This window comes from Aricia agestis, chromosome 17, assembly GCF_905147365.1.
Source record: "Aricia agestis chromosome 17, ilAriAges1.1, whole genome shotgun sequence".
Taxonomy (NCBI): Eukaryota; Metazoa; Arthropoda; class Insecta; order Lepidoptera; family Lycaenidae; genus Aricia; species Aricia agestis.
The window spans coordinates 12,846,099-12,863,729 of record NC_056422.1 but is presented as its reverse complement, the minus strand read 5'-3'; the positions used below and the strand labels follow the sequence as shown (position 1 = coordinate 12,863,729).

The following is a 17,631-nucleotide window of genomic DNA, read 5'->3' as shown; positions in this document are numbered from 1 at the left end:
GTCGAGCCGTGGACTACATCAGGAGCAAGACCCACTTCGTCTTGAGGGTCGAGGGTTTGGAGTCCCGCCACAAAGTCAATTTTAGCTCCTTTGTGGTGAGGGTCCCGATGCATCATCTACCGACCTTCGAGAAGGAGGAGTTCTGGCCGATTGGAGTCGTTTACAGGAGGTTCCGAGGACGACTTCCGAACACGCAGACAATACGTGTTTAGTGCTTAGAGTTAGTTTTAGTATAAATGTTATGTATGTTAGTCTATAAGGTATATATAATATGGGCCAAGATGCCTGATTTAAATAAATAAATAAAAAAAAAAAACTATAGTTTCTTTCATCAACTCTTTCAGCTCTACGCCTCATTAAGGATATAAAGGAAATATAAGTTGCAACTGCAACGCATATCATATAATTAAGTATATTATCGTGTTTAATACCTATGACTATGTTGTATGTCTTCCGTGTTCAGTAGCTGATTGACTGAACTCATGTAACAATGAAATATGTTATTACATAAAACAGTAAAACAAACGCGTATAATAAATATCTATATTATAACATTTCTTGTCATAATTTACAATATAATGAACACTTCGTAACTACATATAATTTATTTTATAATTTTAATCTGTAACATGAAAGACCTAAAACAGTAATTGAGCTATGTTGATGTTGCTATTTCAATTCTGCAGGCGTAGGTATGGTTGAAGTCAGACCTGTATTTTATGGTTAATTAGGTAGTTAGTTAGGTAGTTAATTAGGTTATATGTTTGTTTTAGTACTACTAATGAGAGCACTGCTATGTTATTAATTATCATTGAAAATTAATATAAAAATTCTAAAAAACACAATTGTAACAAATAGTAGACCTATAGGTCTACCAGAATCTGATGGCAAATTTTGACGGCAGATTTTCAAAAAATATCCTTGATCAATTAGATAAATTTTTAGATTTTCATGTTTCACACACAGAATCAGCCGCTTTAATGAAAAAAAGGATCAATTTTTTTTTATTCTAATTACCCCGGCATTGCTAGAGTCTAAGTTAATTTTCCAGAATCTGATGGCAAAAAGTTAATTTCTCACTTTTTGCCATCAGATTCTGGTAGACCTATAGTAAGTTCTATTGAATAGATAAATGGTATTCCAGTGCCCGTTTACATTGGATTATGGATAGGATCAGTGGATTGGAATGATGTAAACCGGCTATCAAACTGGAAATTACTTGTATTTATAGTCATTTATTACATAGTACGTATCATAAATTAAGCTCTTCAAACAATAATTTTTCTAAAGAATTTTCACGAATAACAAATAATAATCTACAAAAATGTAATTATTTATTAACGTTTCTTCTAAAAATAACCAGTATGCCACTACAAGAACGCAATACACTTTACCTAAGTCCTAAAATTAAAATCACAGTCAATGAACTAAACTTTACTAAGAATTATTTAGCTACTGTAAGAAATGCGGGAACCTAACGTGTTATAATTTTAAACACATTAACGAGATATTTTAATGAACCTTTTAGACACCTCCAAAGATTGAGCAACACAAGAAACAAAAGAACTCTAACGCTATAAGACAAGATCAAAAACGAATTTCCTAAGTTAAGCATTAAGTACACATTTAAGCCAAATGAACTAGAAAAAACTAAAACTATTAACGTAAAAAGAAAAATAAAAATACTACAAGCTAAAATTGAAGAAAATAAGTTTAAGTCAACATTTTACATTAGGGTAAATTTCATCAAAAAATCGGCAACTCCTAGCTTAAATCGATAAAATTAAGACTTAGTTCTGGTAACATCACTGACATTTACGATTCGTTGACTAGAGGTTTCTTACAAAACTATCGATGGAAACTTTGATAAGTATTTTTACAAGGTAGATTCACAATGGAGTACAGCTCCTAATCCATTTGAAAACGTGAGACAATTCCTAGCATTAAATAATAAAATTAAAAAGAAGTCCAAAAGCAACAAAGATTCTTCATAACTATTTGTATGATCAGTCACTTCACTGAGTTAATGTTATTTTGTATCTTCAGCAAACTTTACATTACTTGCATCCGTATTTTTATTACTTGACTTCTTAGTTTCTTTCTCACCACTGTAATTATGATCTTTGGAATCAGATTTTGTGTTAAATTCTTCGTTGAGAAGTTTCTCGAATTCAGATGAGACTTTGTAAATATTTTTCTTCATGGTTGGATCTGGACATGACTGAAATAATACGCATTTTATGATACGCTGCAAATCTACATAATACATAATATTATGTTATAACTTAGAAGTCATTTATTACCTTTAGGTACAGTCGAACATTATGGAAAATGCGTCTAAAATCTTGTACCACTTGCTCGTACTCGGTATAAGCAGCATTGTTGAGCTTGGTTATTATGTCATGCAGACTCATCGGCTGCTTTACTATTTCGTAAAATCTTGGCGCCTAAAACATCAAAATGATTATCAAGCTTGAGAATAACTTAACGATTTATCTAGGTAAGCAATTAAAAAAAACCTACGATTCGTATGTCCATGTCTTGTTGAATAAATGTTGTTTCGACGTTTTGCGATAAATTTGTTATGATCGTTTCAAATTTTTTTACCACAAACATTGATAGCGGTTGCTTCTTCTTTGCATGATACCATGTGCCAGGAGCTATCGTCTTAGTTTTTATGTTTTTCTTCTGGTTCGTATCTTTAATACAGTTCCCACATTGGTCAAAATTAGAACACCGTGTACTTGTTTTTCTTACTTTTTCGTCTTCTTTTATTTCATATTCACATTCTTCATTTTCACGTTCATCTTTTTTAGATATTTGAGAGATGTTATGTACAGACGCGCACCATATTTTCTGAGTATTTCTAGTCGTTACTATATTCGACGCCTCCATCAAATCATCATCTACAATTTCGAAGTTTGTTTTATAATTTTCATAAGATTTATCACTTCCGGCGAGTCCAAGTGCATTGTATAGCCTAGCAGTGTCAGACCTACTGTCTTCGTTTTTAGAGTCAATTAATTTTGGAGCAGACTGTTTTGCTGCTTCCCATGCTCTATCAGAAGTCATAGAGTTCTGAATGTCCATCTTTTGAACATCCAGATAAGAGGTTGAAATGTTAGTAAATTGAGCTTCGTTGAGTTCGTCTGATCTTTTTGGTACCAGGCACGGCCAGGATTCCAAATTATATTTTGGTTGAGGAGCTAACACGACCGGTGACAACAATGGTTTAGCGCTTTTATAATTTGAGTCGTCAACAAGATCAATCGGATCTTGTAGGGAGTTAGTGGCAAAAGGAGGCATGAGATCAGTCGACTTTATGGGCACTTTGTAACTGCCCGGTTTCATGTACACCTTTGATATTTCGTAGCACTCATCATGTTCGTTTTCAAAGTATTGTATGGGGCCAGCGATAGTGTTCGAGATGTTCAGAGTGTTATTAGGAACGTGGGCGTTGTGAGTGTGATGTGCTATAAACTCACTTCGTTCCTTCTGTATCATCTGACCCCACGTAGCAAAAAAATCAGTATCATCCTTCGTGTCACCGCAGCTGTTATTTTTTGGCATGTAACATCCTCTTATCTCCGTCGTAGCCATACTCGGTATTAAGGTTTTTTCAACATGACTCAACGGTATCATTTTGGCTTTAATTTCCATTTCGCGACTCAACATGCTATTGAAAATGGGTGGAATCGGTACCTTGCCAAGCTCAGCGTCCATTTTCTGTTTAAGTTGGGAGTAGAGTTCTCGTTGATCAGTTTGATATATACCTTCCATGGCTCGAAAATCAGCGTTCGTAATGGTCCAAGACTGTCGCGGCTTTGCTTCTCTGAAATTACTTACATCACATTTTGGTTGTGATTTTTGAAACGTTTCGTAATCATTCAAATCGTTTGATGAGTAAAACGATTGAGACGATGTCGTGAGTACTGGTATTTTTTTGTAACTCACTCCCGGTCGATTCGACCACTGAGTATCGGGAATATTCTGCGAGGTATTTGTCATTTGACTTTGCACCCAAGGAGGTTGCAGTGCATTGTAGGGAGCGGGGGAGGTACTGGCTGCGCGCGGTAAGCAAGTATGAGACTTGAATGTTGGAAATTTGTTCTGATTTTGATGCCGATTTGGTGTGGGGTTGGTGGCATAGTAATTTTGTGTAAAACTTTTTTGCTCCAATTTGAATCCATGATCTAGGCACTTAAATGTTTTGTAAATGTGTGCAAGCATTTCTTCTGTGACTGCTTGCCATTGAACAAAACATTCGCGTATATTTTCGCTGTAGTATTTGTTTTCAATTCTAGCGTAGGTGTCGTGTTTCTCACTCAGTAATTCCTTAACCCCTTTCCATCCGTCAAGTATTCTTACGAATGAAAATATAAAGTTCTTGATTACCCATGGTATGCCTTGAGAATGAAGATTAGCGACTGCACTGTCTGCTTTTTGGACGTTGGATCTAGTTTTGGCGCATATGGAATGAATATTTTTAAAACACGGTCTGTTGTGGTGTGAAATAGCAATATTTTCAGCATCAGTACAAGCTTCAATCGCTAGCTGAACAATTCTGTTGGGTATTTGGTCCAGAGAGTTGATTTTGTCGAGAGCTGTAAGAAAATAATCAGACGGGCCTGACGACTGTTCCCTTTCGTCGTTACTCAAACGTTTTTGAAAGGTACCTTCGTTTGCATCGGGTATCGTGCAAAGGTCCGATACCATTTTCTCTCCTTCGGCATAGTAATCGAGACTCGATGCAGATTCCGAGGAAAACTGAAGTCGCTTGGGACGATCGATGTCAACGTTTTCTTTACCTCGCTCATGAGCGCGGGTGCTAGAGTTGTAGAAATTCTGTTTATCTTGACTTTTAACAATTTTCTTCTTAGCGCCTGTACCTATAGGCTCTAAATGAGACCAGTTAGTTAGTTTGTCAGCATTCGAACGATCAGCCATCACACTTTCTTAATCGAACAGCGATGGCTGAAAAACTTGTCAAATTACAGTGTATCCTTTGGGCGATCCTTCACGTTGAATTTTGCTCGCCTCGATGTTCCTGAAATATTAAAATGTTTATATTGGGTATTATTCTTTGATCAATTGATCTTCAATAGGACTATATTTTGTTTAGTCATTAGGATACGAAATAAAAGTAAAACCCCATGATCCTGAGGCTTTTGGGATGACATTTGAAAATTTTTGTTTGACATTCAGAGATCACGGAATTGTAATCTAGATGGTATCCTTTTCTCAAATATTATTACTATTAGCTTTATTTCTGTTGTCTTCTAGTAGCGCTTTCTAGTTATTATTTGATATAAGGCTACTTACATGATGTAGCATTCTTTTTTCAGTTACCACAAGTCGTATATTTTGTAGAGCTGTTCCGAAAACTTAGAAATATCAAGAAATTTTTCTAATATAACTTAACAAGGCTAAGTCCTTGGTTTAGTTCCTTGGTTTTGGTTTGGTTTTTTCCTTCTGGATGTTTTCGATTGAGAATCCTATTGAGATACAAGATACTACTTGTCCAAAGCATATGATTTTCTTCAATTTTTTGTTGACGTATTGTCATTCGATTTTTGCTTTTCATCATTTGTCAATAAATTACTTTTTTGTCCATAAAGTATATAATATGCAAAATAGGTACTTGTAATTGATTTAAAATCAGCGTATTATTATTTTCCATTGTACTAAAACTAGGTATAGAAATCATAGACATAATATATACTGTCGTAATAGAAATAACCAAAATCCTACATTTCACTTATATACTTATGAATTTATTTTAGGTATTCCAATCTATACATTAAGTATTTTTTACTTTAAATGTTCTCTTCGTCGAATCACAACTTAACTTTAGGCTAATCATTATAATATTCTTTATAACTCTCTATAAAATCTTTCTTTCCCTCTCTACAAGACCAATGGTAGAAAATACTTTTAAAATGAACAAATTGAAAGTCTCTAACTCTTTAATTATCACTCTATTCATTCAGATTCAAGAGCAGCAGTATGTATCTTTATTGGACACGAAGAAAGCGATGATGGATATGATGATGAAGGCGATGTTGATGGTGGTCTGAGTGGAATTGTTGCAGAGGTTGGTGACGCACGAGCACACCTCTTGGTGACCGCCGTAGCCGGAGCGGTGGTAGCAGGAACCCTGGAAAAGGTTGGTGTAGTTTTTAGTGTATCAGCATGTTTAACTATAGGAGGTACTAGCAAAATTGCTTTGGTCGCCATGCCCAAAAGTGACTTAAGATCATATTCATCGTCAACATCAGTTAACTTTTCTTTTTATTTTAGTTATAGTATTCATTATAGTATGCTTTTTTGGCTTTAATTCTTCTCACCAGTTTGGTTGCCGAACTGGTAGAATGTTGTGTGGAATGATCTGTATTTTTTTTTTTATAAAACATTAGATTTTTTTACGGCGTGATTACTACATGAGTTTGATGTGTTGTTTTTAGCTTTGTTTCATGTTTTCATCTTATTCATCCAACTACTCATCTATAACTTACTTATAACTTACTCATTCAAATGTTTTTCTGCTAATACCTTATACTTGCTCTCATCCCATCCACAACTCCTAATGACTCTCGGTGTCGGGAGCTGTCCGTTGACCTCGTGGTCTACATGCTGGATGATCTTCCGGCACAGGGTGTGTGTGACGCCGCGGTCGTGCTCCGAACAGTTCCGCTTGAGGCTGTCCGGGAGAACTGCGTTTGCGCACATCGAGTTGAGCGCGCTGTTGCACTCGTAGCAGACTATCGCTGAACCTTGAGGAAGATTAGAATTTTTAATAGAAATGTTTAGTCAAGTTAAAAAAAAACTTGATATTCACCTTTTACTCTGTTTGATACGATATTTGTGTGTACTTTATACGGCCTCTCCATGATGGATTGATGGAAAGGAAAGGAATGGTTCGTGCTATAGACAACTTCACAATCATGGTTGCAATCACGAGCCAACGCGGAGATGACGTGGAGAGTCTTCACTTAGCCTTGTTAAGTCAATATTAAATATTCATGGAGAAATTTATACGTTTATGTCTTTTAAATTAAGACAGTGAGTTCCATTGCATTATTTTAATAGTGAGGAATTATGGGCTGAATACGAAGATTCTTAGGAAACTTTTGGAGGCTTTTTAATGTTACTTAAAGTTTTTAAATATATTCGAGACTAAAAGCAGCCAAACACTACTCATGTATACTTGTTGACAGTGACGGATTAAGACTACTTGATGCCCTAAGCATGCCTGCCCTCAATCTCAATCTGTATGTCAACTGGATTAGTTTTTTCCTAGAAACTTTTTTGGTGTTGTTTTTTTTGGTGACGTAAGAGTGAGATGTGATGCCCTAAGGACGGATGTTTTTTGTCCTTATTCTGGTGCCCCCTCAGATGCGATGCCCTAGGCAATTGCTTAATTTGATTAATGCTTAATTTGACTATTATAATGGCTTCAAAGATGTTCGAAGTGTCTTAATTATCGAAACAGCTGACTGTGTGTGTAGTCAATACTCAATAAGGACGCAAGGAGCCTTATTAGAACATAATGATATGATATGTGAAATGAAAGAAATGTATATGTGATTTGTTTACATATACATCAAAATGACTTGAAACGTTCACGTGAGAGAGCCATGCTTCGGCACGAATGGGCCGGCTCGCCCGGAGAAATACTACGTTCTCACAGAAAACCGGCGTGAAACAGCGCTTGCGCTGTGTTTCGCCGAGTGAGTGAGTTTACCGAAGGCCCAATCCCCTACCCTATTCCCTTCCCTACCCTTCCCTATTCCCTTCCCTTGCCATCCCTACCCTCACCTATTACCCTATTCCCTCTTAAAAGGCCGGCAACGCACCTGCAGCTCTTCTGATGCTGCGAGTGTCCATGGGCGACGGAAGTTGCTTTCCATCAGGTGACCCGTTTGCTCGCTTGCCCCCTTACTTATTTCATTAAAAAAACGGAGTATACTTTCACGTTAAAACAAATAGCTGCTTATGGTTCAGCTTTTGGAATAACTTCGTTTTTTTTTATCCGCTGAGGAACTTAAGTCATTGATTGCCATGAATATAGATTCCCATAGAGTTTATTGCCATGAATATAGGAGCTACGAAAAGCAATGTCCATTACAGGCGCGGCTGGCCTGTGTGCGACCGCTCCCTCTCACAATTAACCGCTCATATATTGACAGACAGACAGATCACTTATTATAATATGAATAACAAATAAAAAGTCAAAGTTTTGCTTATGCTTCATACTTAAGTAAGAGAGGTGCAAGAAAATAGTGCCAGGTCTAGCTTACTAAAAAGTAGGCAATGCATAAATGCTGTTATAAGTATGTAACAATAATTAAATGCTGTAATAAGTATACAATAATTAATGTGTAGTACCTATGGATCTTAAAAGTATTAGCTCTCAAACAGAAGCTAAGTAATCTATATGTGAATAGAAATCAATTTTGAATAACATTAAGTTTTTAAGTTCATTAATAAATAAAAAAAGAATCACTAACCATATTCGACTAGTCCGATGAATAGAAGAAGGCCATAAGAGTACATCTTGCCACGTCCAAGCCCGAACCGACCGGGGTCAAACGAGCCCAAACACTGAGTTGCCCCAGCTGTGTCATTCAGGAGATTGGCAATTGAATATATAACGGATGGTGTCAATTTGAGCTGATTAGGACCATCTAACCCGCATTAGGAAGGATATCATCTGTTGTTAGCATCGGTAAATTATAGCTAAAAAAAATTCGCTGTCAAAATTTGAATCGGGAATTCGAATTTTTAAAATTGCTTTTTTTAATAAATATTTTGTGACTATGAATAAAACAGTACAGATTTACTAAAAACGTTTAATAAATACTCACATTTTACAAACACAACAATAAATGTATTTTACAAAAACAATTTAACAAAAGCCAAAACTTTACATGAAACTCATTTTGCGCTTAAGATTTGCAATAAATATTTGTACATCAGTGGGATTGGTGGTCTTTAAGTGGTCTGAACAGCAATAAGTAAATCTTAGAAAAAAATACATTTACATGTGGTTCGTATATGATTAGGTTCTAATATTCTCTTTACTATACTAAGTTTCGTTGTAAACTACTTTCATTACTTTGTTAAACTAACAATTATTTTGTAAAACCTTATTAAAAGTACTTTACTGAATCGTGTGTGCTAAAATTATAATTACAAAATGTCATCTACATTTTCAATTTTCAGATATTTGAAAATAAACTTGTTACTAAGACCACGATTGACTATGACCACATATACTATATGACTATGTAAACAGGTGTAAGGGCAGTGTCATTATCATCTATTTACACATAACCACTAAACCTCTAACCGCCCTCATTCGCGCGGCCGTGTGACACACATACATACACACAATAAATATATTATTATATATAGTTTTTAGTGCACGTAGCTACTTCTTTCTACTCTTCGTGAACATTTAAATTGATCTGTCTACTGTAAACCTCGCTTTCGTTGATATGTTTTGCATTAAGTAGTACGATTATTACTATTAATTCTGTATTACATTACTATATATAATACATTTTATAAAGTACAAATTATTAATTTTAGATTTTCCAGGGAGACTAAGAAACATCCCTGGATGGAATCATTGCAAAGAAATGTACCTGTGTATCTTTATAAAAACATTGTATAAACTATAAGCTATTTTCAAATTTCATTTATAATACATTACTTATTACAACTCTCTAAATTTAATTTTCTATGCTTATCCCTTTAGTGTGTCAATTTCCAGCGAAAACTACCATCACCTATCAAAAGAAATAGCCGCGTGCATTCTACAACCTTCTAGAACCCCCCGAGAACCTTCTAGAACTTTCTGGAATCATCTAGAACCTCAGGATGGCCACGGTGAGCAGCATGAGCGCTGTGGCGGCGATGGGTACAGTGGCGGAGTTACACCCGTCTTCCAGGCACGAGCACACCTCCTGCCGCCCACCGAAACCGGATCTTTGGTAACACCGACCCTGGAAATATAACGTGTATTAGATATGTTTTTTTTATAATAATAATAATATCTATGGACGCTTCACACCACGTCAGTCTGGCCCCGTGCTGAGTACCTGAAGGACTTTTGTTATGGGTACCAGACAACGGTCAATTTATTGAATACATTTATATATGATACACATATTGTATGACCCAGGAACTTTGAAAATTTTTTGTTCCGTCGGCGGGATTCGAACCCGCGATCCCCCGGCTCGAGCTACCAACAGCCCACCAACTGAGCCACAGAGGTTTGTAAGGCGTATGTTTGGTATTCATACTCCTCTATTAAAATATGTTTGATGATCTTCAAATATATAAAATGTATTTCATGATCTACATTCTACAGGTTGACAGTCAAAAATTAAAAAAGAGTTAATTTTTGAGAATTTTGTGTGAGCATTTTCCATATAAACGTGGAAGTAAAAACTCTTTCAGCACTAGAACATACACATTATCCCTTTTTTTTACAACGTGCATATTAGACTCTGGAAATTAAGAAAAGCGGCGAGTGTATTAAGTGTGTGTGAAAGAGTAAGAAACATTTTCTTTCCTGCTTATTATTTAAGGTGAGGATAAACCCCAATTTGTTATTCCGCAACTTCCGGTTTACCTAGTTCCAATATAATAACGAAGTTTTAAAAAATATGAGGTATAAAGTACAATATTTAAAATACCTTAAACCATAAACATTTTAATAAAACTTAATACTTTGGCTGTAATTAATTTACAAACTCACCTCCGATAAAAATCTATTTCATCGAAATGTAAGTATTAACTAGGATAATTATACATTTTATATGAATAAATTGTTAGTAAATGTATATTAAAAATTCTTTAACCGATCAATTTTGTTTCTTAATGTTTATTTCCAAAGATATTTAAAAAAAACATGAAAAATAGAGAAGATCCGCTCGACTGACTACAGTTTTATGCTAAGCTAAAATGAATCTTATTGCGATGCGTATACGCTTGGTCTTTGGTTGTGTGCAAAGTTATCGTTTTGGATTGAGATTAATTATTATTATTCCTTGTTAAGGCTCCCCGCCTTAACAAGGAATAATAATTGGCATTTGGGAGTGCTCGTAGAGGCTCTACGGCGTAGCGGCTAGGTGTCATTCGGTTAGAAATGGCTCCCTTTGTTAATATAAAATGTTTAAGCAGGATTACAACCTTTATATACTAGAGGGACTCTAGTTATGTGGATGCGTAGTTATAGTAGCAGAGGCCGTAGCCAAAGTCCCTTTTGTTAAAACAATGACGAAATTCGTTATGAAAATGTATGGGTTTTTTGACATTAGTCTTCGCAAGTGAAATGTCATTTAGCGATGACTTATGTCATACCGCATACATTTTGATAGCGAATTTCATCATCGTTTTTAACGAAAGATACTTAGTCTTAGCGGCCAGTATGTTTATTGCTTTCCTTATCGTCAATAATTCATTACTGTACTTATAACTTTAAACCTAAACCTAACTAACTGTGGTGCTACGCATCATTTATACAATTAATGTTACAAATTATCAGGGCTATTATCTATTGATCATTTATAAAATCAGCTAAGATAATTAGGCGCTACGGTGCAGTGCCGCGGTGCAACAAATATAATATCATACATATTATATTACATAATAAAGACTATCTTAAATCATTCCTATTAGTTTACCATGAGTGGACTAGATCATCGAGGGCATGCCAATGCCTGGTATCCATGGCAACAACCCTGAACGCCTAGTATTTGTATTTCGATGGTAAATGTTTATTTTCGCTAGCATGAAATAGATCGGCAGATCATAACTTATATTTTTATACCGACATTGAACTAAAATTTAGCGCAAAAATATCTAGGCCCAAAACTCATAATATGTTTTGCCTTATAATAGGCAAAGAAAGCCAATCAAAATATCATAACATTGGTAATTAGCTTATATGGAATTGTAAGAATGTATACTCACAGCAATTAAAATGTTTTACGGATTATATTGTATTATAGTCACTAATTCCGATAAAATAAATTGATTAATGTTAGACTAGACGTGTCTTGAAATTCCGTTTGGACAGAAATAATTTATTGCACAAGAACCTCATATTTTTAGTAAAACTTTTCAGGGTCCAATCTCCAGATTTAATTTCATATATTAAATAGGAAAGCTAAACTTGTTACGTAATATAACTTTACGTTTTTGCTTAATTTAATGGTTAGTATGTACTAAGTAGTACATACTATCAGAGAAGTTGATTCCTAGGCAGATGGCGGACCTAAGTAATTTGGTCGCGTTAAGTCAAACCCATCCGACCGACCACAATTCACAGCTAACACTTAAGGCAACGCCTTGATAATTTGGCTGTAGCGATATCGATTTTTCTCAGCAATGACTATAGCTAAGAAATTAAAGTTCATTGTCAGTATTCATCATGTCTTTGTCTTTGAATTACCCATAGCATAACACGATTGGTCAACTTTTATAACAAAGAATAATTATTCAAAAAGACCTCTGTAAAAAAGGGATTCTAATTTTGCCAACAGAGGAGAGTGGTTCAAGCATACACTTTAATTTGCCCATAGCTTATATGAAATATATTTATGGTTTTTAAATTACGCGACAAAAACCATTTTGTCGCTTACGCACTTTCCATTTCTTGCTGTTCTATTTCTTGGCCGGCCCGGCCTCTCATAGAAAACAAGCATTCTAACACATATCCAACACGGTTTTTTACTTTAACGCGGCGTCACCTTAATTGACATAAGCCAACCAAACGACGTAGGTCCGTCAACTGCCTAGAAATCAATTACCTCGGGTATACAGAATATCAGAGAAGTTGAATCATAGACAGATGGCGAATTTATGCAATTAGGTCACGTTATATCAAACCCAGCTGACGGATCACGAATAATATTTTGTATTGACATAACCCGACCAAACAACGAAGGTCCACCATCTCTTTCTCACCTTATAGCTGGTCTCGTCCCACCCACAGCCCCTGATGACGCGGCTGTCCGGCGGCATGCCGTTCATCTCAAACTCCACGACCTGGGAGATTTTCCGGCACATGGTGTCCTTGGGCCCGCACGGCAGCCGCAGGGAATCCGGCAGCTTGTCCATCAGGCAGCGGGAGTCGTTGTGGCTGTTGCATTGGTAGCAGTTTATCGCCAGCCCTGAGGGAGAGGAATTAGAGTTTATTGCCAGCCCTGGGTAAAAGGAGTTAGTATTTATTGCCAGCCCTGGATGAGAGGAATTAGTGTTTGTTGCCAGCCCTGGAGGAGAGTAATTAGTGTTTGTTGTCAGCCCTGGAGGAGAGGAATTAGTGTTTGTTGCCAGCCCTGGGGGAGAGGCATTGGTGAGTATAACCCCAGAAATTAAGCAACCCTGGGGTAGAGGAGTCATTAGAGAAGAACACAACCGAAGTAAGAAGGCAACATTAAGAGTCCGTATACGAAATTTTGCCGAAATTTTGAAGAAAACGACAGAAATAATTAAAATTCTATCCAATTCGAGGAAAAAGAAAAAAAAAAACAAATTGTGCCAAAAAAACACGATTCAAAACAACCTAAATCTCACATTATATTACTCGCCGCAAGACTAATGTGAGGTTTAGGTTGTTTTGAATCGTGTTGTTTGGCACAACTTGCTTTTCTTTTTTTTTCTTTTTTCTCGAATGGGATAGAATTTTATCTATAGATTATTTCTGTCGTTTTCTTTTTATGAATTACAGCTCCAAGATGCCGAAATTAACAGCAATTCTTTGCCCATTTTCTCTAAAATTTTGCCGAGTTACATATTTTTTTACTCAACTATTGCATATTAAAGTGGTAAAAAGTAATTCCAACATTCTATAGACGACTTTCTCAACAGTACATGTATTTTTTTCATACCGTTAAGACGTCAATACAATCCATAAACAGGTGATACTCTAAACATTTTACAGCAAAAATCACAAAACTGTCGCGGGTTTGAGTTGGATTATTTAAAAATACTTAAAAAAACAAAAATCTAGCTCCAACATTAGATTATAATTGAAATGATCTTACATGTTGTGCATTAAAACTTATAGAAATATTGTATTTTAAATGTTAAATCACGTCTGTTAATCAGCGAAATCGGCAAGATTTCGTATACGGACTCGTAACAAGCTATTGTATACGGTATTTTTTTTAATTGCGGCGCGACCGCCCCGCTATTTTACATAATATAATTGCTGGTGTTACCTTTTTCTGTAGTAAAAAATTTTTTATAATCGCGATCTGAGCAATACAGCGTCTCATCTTGTTTGAATGTAAACATTTTAAGTTTGTTTTGTACAAGCCAGGAGAAATATGATTCACATAATATGTTTTGAAAAATCCTTGGGCAATTTAATTGCATCCTTATTAAGCGTTGTTCGGACAATCATGTTTGCAATCATGCGGCGGTTCATTCGGACAATGCATGCTAATTGCGGATTGTCTTTTAAACAGAATGATCCATCCTTAGTTAGTCGAAAGTTGCCTGGCCCTTTGTCTCTAGCCAATCTTCTCTTATAATTTATTAGTCCTACTAAATTACGAAAGTGAAATAATATGAAGGAAGAGGCTAAGGCCGGGTTTCCACTAACGCGGAGCGGGGCGGAGAGGAGCTTAGCGGTGCCCGAATTGACCAATCACTATGCTCGAAATCTCCGCTCCGCTTCAATGGAAACAGCCCGAGCGGGGTGGAGCAGAGCTGATGGCATATTCATAATGAAAATACAGCGAGGCGATGCGGTGCGGAGGACAAAGAGCATTGGGTTGCAGAGCGGAGGACAGCGGTGCGGTTCCATTTCCCTTTTTCCACTCCACTCCACTCCACTCCGCTTCAGTGAAAACACTGACCACTTTTCACCGCTCTTCACCGCTCCTCTCCGCCCAGCTCCGCGTCAGTGGAAACGCGGCCTAATCATGTATCCAGTACATAATGTTACGCTTTAACTAGAACACTTTAAGGCGAGGACAAACCCCATTTTGTTATTTATTGACTCCCGGTTTACCTAGTTCCAATATAATAACCAAATGTGAAAAAATATGAGATATAAAGCACAATATTTAAAAGGGTTTAAATCATGAACATTTTAATAAAACGTAATACTTTGGCTGTACTTAATTAATTTACAAACTCACCTCTGACAAACATCTTTATCATCGAAATAGTAAGTATTAACTAGGATAACATACACTTTATTTTAATAAATTGTTAGTCAATCTATATCAAAAAGTTCTGAACCGAACAATTTTTTTTCTTAATGTATTTATTTCCAAAGATATTTAAAAAACACATGAAAAATAACATAGAGAAGATCCGCCCTTCGAAACTACAATATAAAATTGTAGTTTCGAAGGGCGCTCAGCTAAAATGTTCTTATTGCGATGCGTTTAACGCCTCCGTGGTCTAGTGGTACAGAGCGCGGCTCATGACTCGGAGGTCGTGGGTTCGATTCCCGCGTTGGAAACATGTTATTTCCAAGTTTGGTTAGGACAATGCAGGCTGATCACCTGATTGTCTGATAAGTAAGATGATCCATGCGTCGGATGGGCATGTAAAAAGTCGGTCCTGCGCCTGATCTCTCGCCAGTCGTGTCGGTCTTCCGTCCCACTGGGTTATGAGAGTAAAGGAATAGAGAGTGCTCTTGTGTACTGCGCACACACTTGGGCACTATAAAATTACTCCTGCGTAGCTGGCCTGGTTTCAATGAAACCGGCCACCGTCACCGAAACCGGTGTGGGAGCTATTATTGCGATGCGTACACGACTTATGAAAGAAAGAAAGAAAAAAAATTATATAGACTTCGGTTGTGTGCAACATTATCGTTTTGGAATTGAGGTAAGTCCCCTCGCCTTCAAATATTTCCTGCGAATTCTAGTCCAATGAAATGACATGCCATCTAAATTTGTGTAGGACTGTTAGGACATATTATGGTATAGGCGGTATTTATGCTAAGCATGGTTTTGTGTTTGATGAATGGATTACGAGTTTTGATGAAGCTAGTTAATCCAGCTGGATTAACTAGTTATAGTTAGTTCTTAGTCCTATTCTTCAAAATACTAGCAGTATTTGTGTAATGAACTAGTTTTTACTCATCCTTTGCCTTGGTGTGCAGCATAATTTAGGCAGACAAATTGCTTGTATGCTTTTTATTAGGATTCCTTATATTCCCATGTTTTTGAATTTTCTTTAATTAGAATACAAACAAAATTATTATTTTAAAAGTTCCGAAAGAGTAAAAGGTGTGGTGCTAGTTACTTTAACTACTAATAATTTAATTTACAAAAGAACAAACAGCATCTTTAACTTTATGAAATGAAATAGTTTATTAAATCAAGTTACATAGACTCATTAGTTAGTAAAGGCTTATAAATTATGTTAGTAAAATTATCTTTATAAGTTTAAATAAATAATAATACCTATTTTGAGTACATTGTGCATCACCTCTGCTCCATACCGTTAGATATGGCACAGCAGTGACGCACATATGGACAATCGAGTCGACTAGCTATCATAGCAAGAATGCTGTTGGTACTCCCCCTCACTTTATGGTTTCTAAAATCCACATTTATAGTTATAACTTATAGTGCAAAAAAATATATGCTGTAGGTATGAGCCAGGATATTAATTAAAGAGCGAAAGGTATGCTGTAGTCGAAGGTATTGTAATGATTTTATTGTAAAAAACTGTTTCATATTGACACCCCATGAAAATATTCGTTATGAAAACTTTCAGTAAACTTTTAATTTCAAAAATCCTGCTCTAATCGCTTTCAGGATTAAACTTTGGCCTGAATTTCTCCATTTTGGCAACCAACATAGAAACATCCACACTTCAGAATTAATGAGAATGGATGATACACGTTCCACAAACCTTCGTGTAGTAAACTTAAAACCGCCAAAACCAGGAGCGCTGCCGCCATTTTGTCCATCTGTCAGTCCTGTGCACGCCGGTTCTCACTGCTCCGCACCGCGCGCGTGGCCACCGTCGACTGAATGGGCCGACGGGTTTAGATGTTTAGATATCTGATTCTTCTCTACTTATCCAATCGTATCGAATTAGCGTTAGGCATTTCATTGTCGTGGCTAACTGCCGGGAGCTGAGCGTGATCGGCTCGAGCGAAATAGGTCAGGTTGTACTAGTTCTTGTAGACTTCTTCTTTTTAACTTTGTCGTAACTTAACGTTTACTAACTAAAGAAATTTATATTAAATTATATTTAAAGTGAAATCTTATATTGAAGAAACTAATAAAATTCCATCTACACCAAAGGTAGAAGCTAGGTAGAGTTCTAGCCCTTTTCAGGAAAAGTTTTCACGGTAACAAGGCAACATTTTTTTACTTTTGTTTGAGATGTTTCGATGGAAAATAAAGTCACAACTTTCAATTTTTCAATAATACATTCGCAATGCACTACTTCTGTTGAGTTTTTTTGAGGCAAAACTCTACGATAGATTAAATAACTGCGAAAGTTATATCAAACCTTTTGCCATAGAGGCTACAGTGTTAATAATTATGGGTCATGTTAATAAATTTCTAAGTTAGCCTCTAAACACACTAGGTAGAAAATACGCGACCGAAGTTCGGCATAATTACGCCTTTAATC

At 36.2% G+C, this 17,631-nt stretch overlaps 1 protein-coding gene across 1 annotated transcript; it reads right to left on the bottom strand.

Moving 5' to 3' along the window:
• Positions 1–1,701: 1,701 nt before the first annotated feature.
• Positions 1,702–17,071, bottom strand: LOC121735688. The gene is made up of 10 exons (XM_042126589.1): positions 16,900–17,071; positions 12,982–13,187; positions 9,876–10,010; positions 8,511–8,697; positions 6,553–6,773; positions 5,994–6,157; positions 5,022–5,047; positions 2,524–4,955; positions 2,304–2,447; positions 1,702–2,221 (listed from the first exon to the last, which is right to left on the bottom strand). The coding sequence occupies exons 1-10, from the start codon at positions 16,955–16,957 to the stop codon at positions 2,030–2,032; spliced, it is 3,765 nt and encodes a 1,254-aa protein (XP_041982523.1). The 5' UTR covers positions 16,958–17,071; the 3' UTR covers positions 1,702–2,029.
• Positions 17,072–17,631: the final 560 nt, after the last annotated feature.

What these genes read in the sequence shown, in the direction of transcription:
- LOC121735688 (XM_042126589.1), bottom strand. Translation starts at nt 16,957, where the DNA reads ATGGACAAAATGGCGGCAGCGCTCCTGGTTTTGGCGGTTTTAAGTTTA. An exon ending in CATCGGACTAGTCGAATATG is followed by an intron (nt 6,774 to 8,510) that starts GTTAGTGATTCT and finishes ATCTTCCTCAAG; the next exon opens with GTTCAGCGATAGTCTGCTAC. An exon ending in AAGACATGGACATACGAATC is followed by an intron (nt 2,448 to 2,523) that starts GTAGGTTTTTTT and finishes TTGATGTTTTAG; the next exon opens with GCGCCAAGATTTTACGAAAT.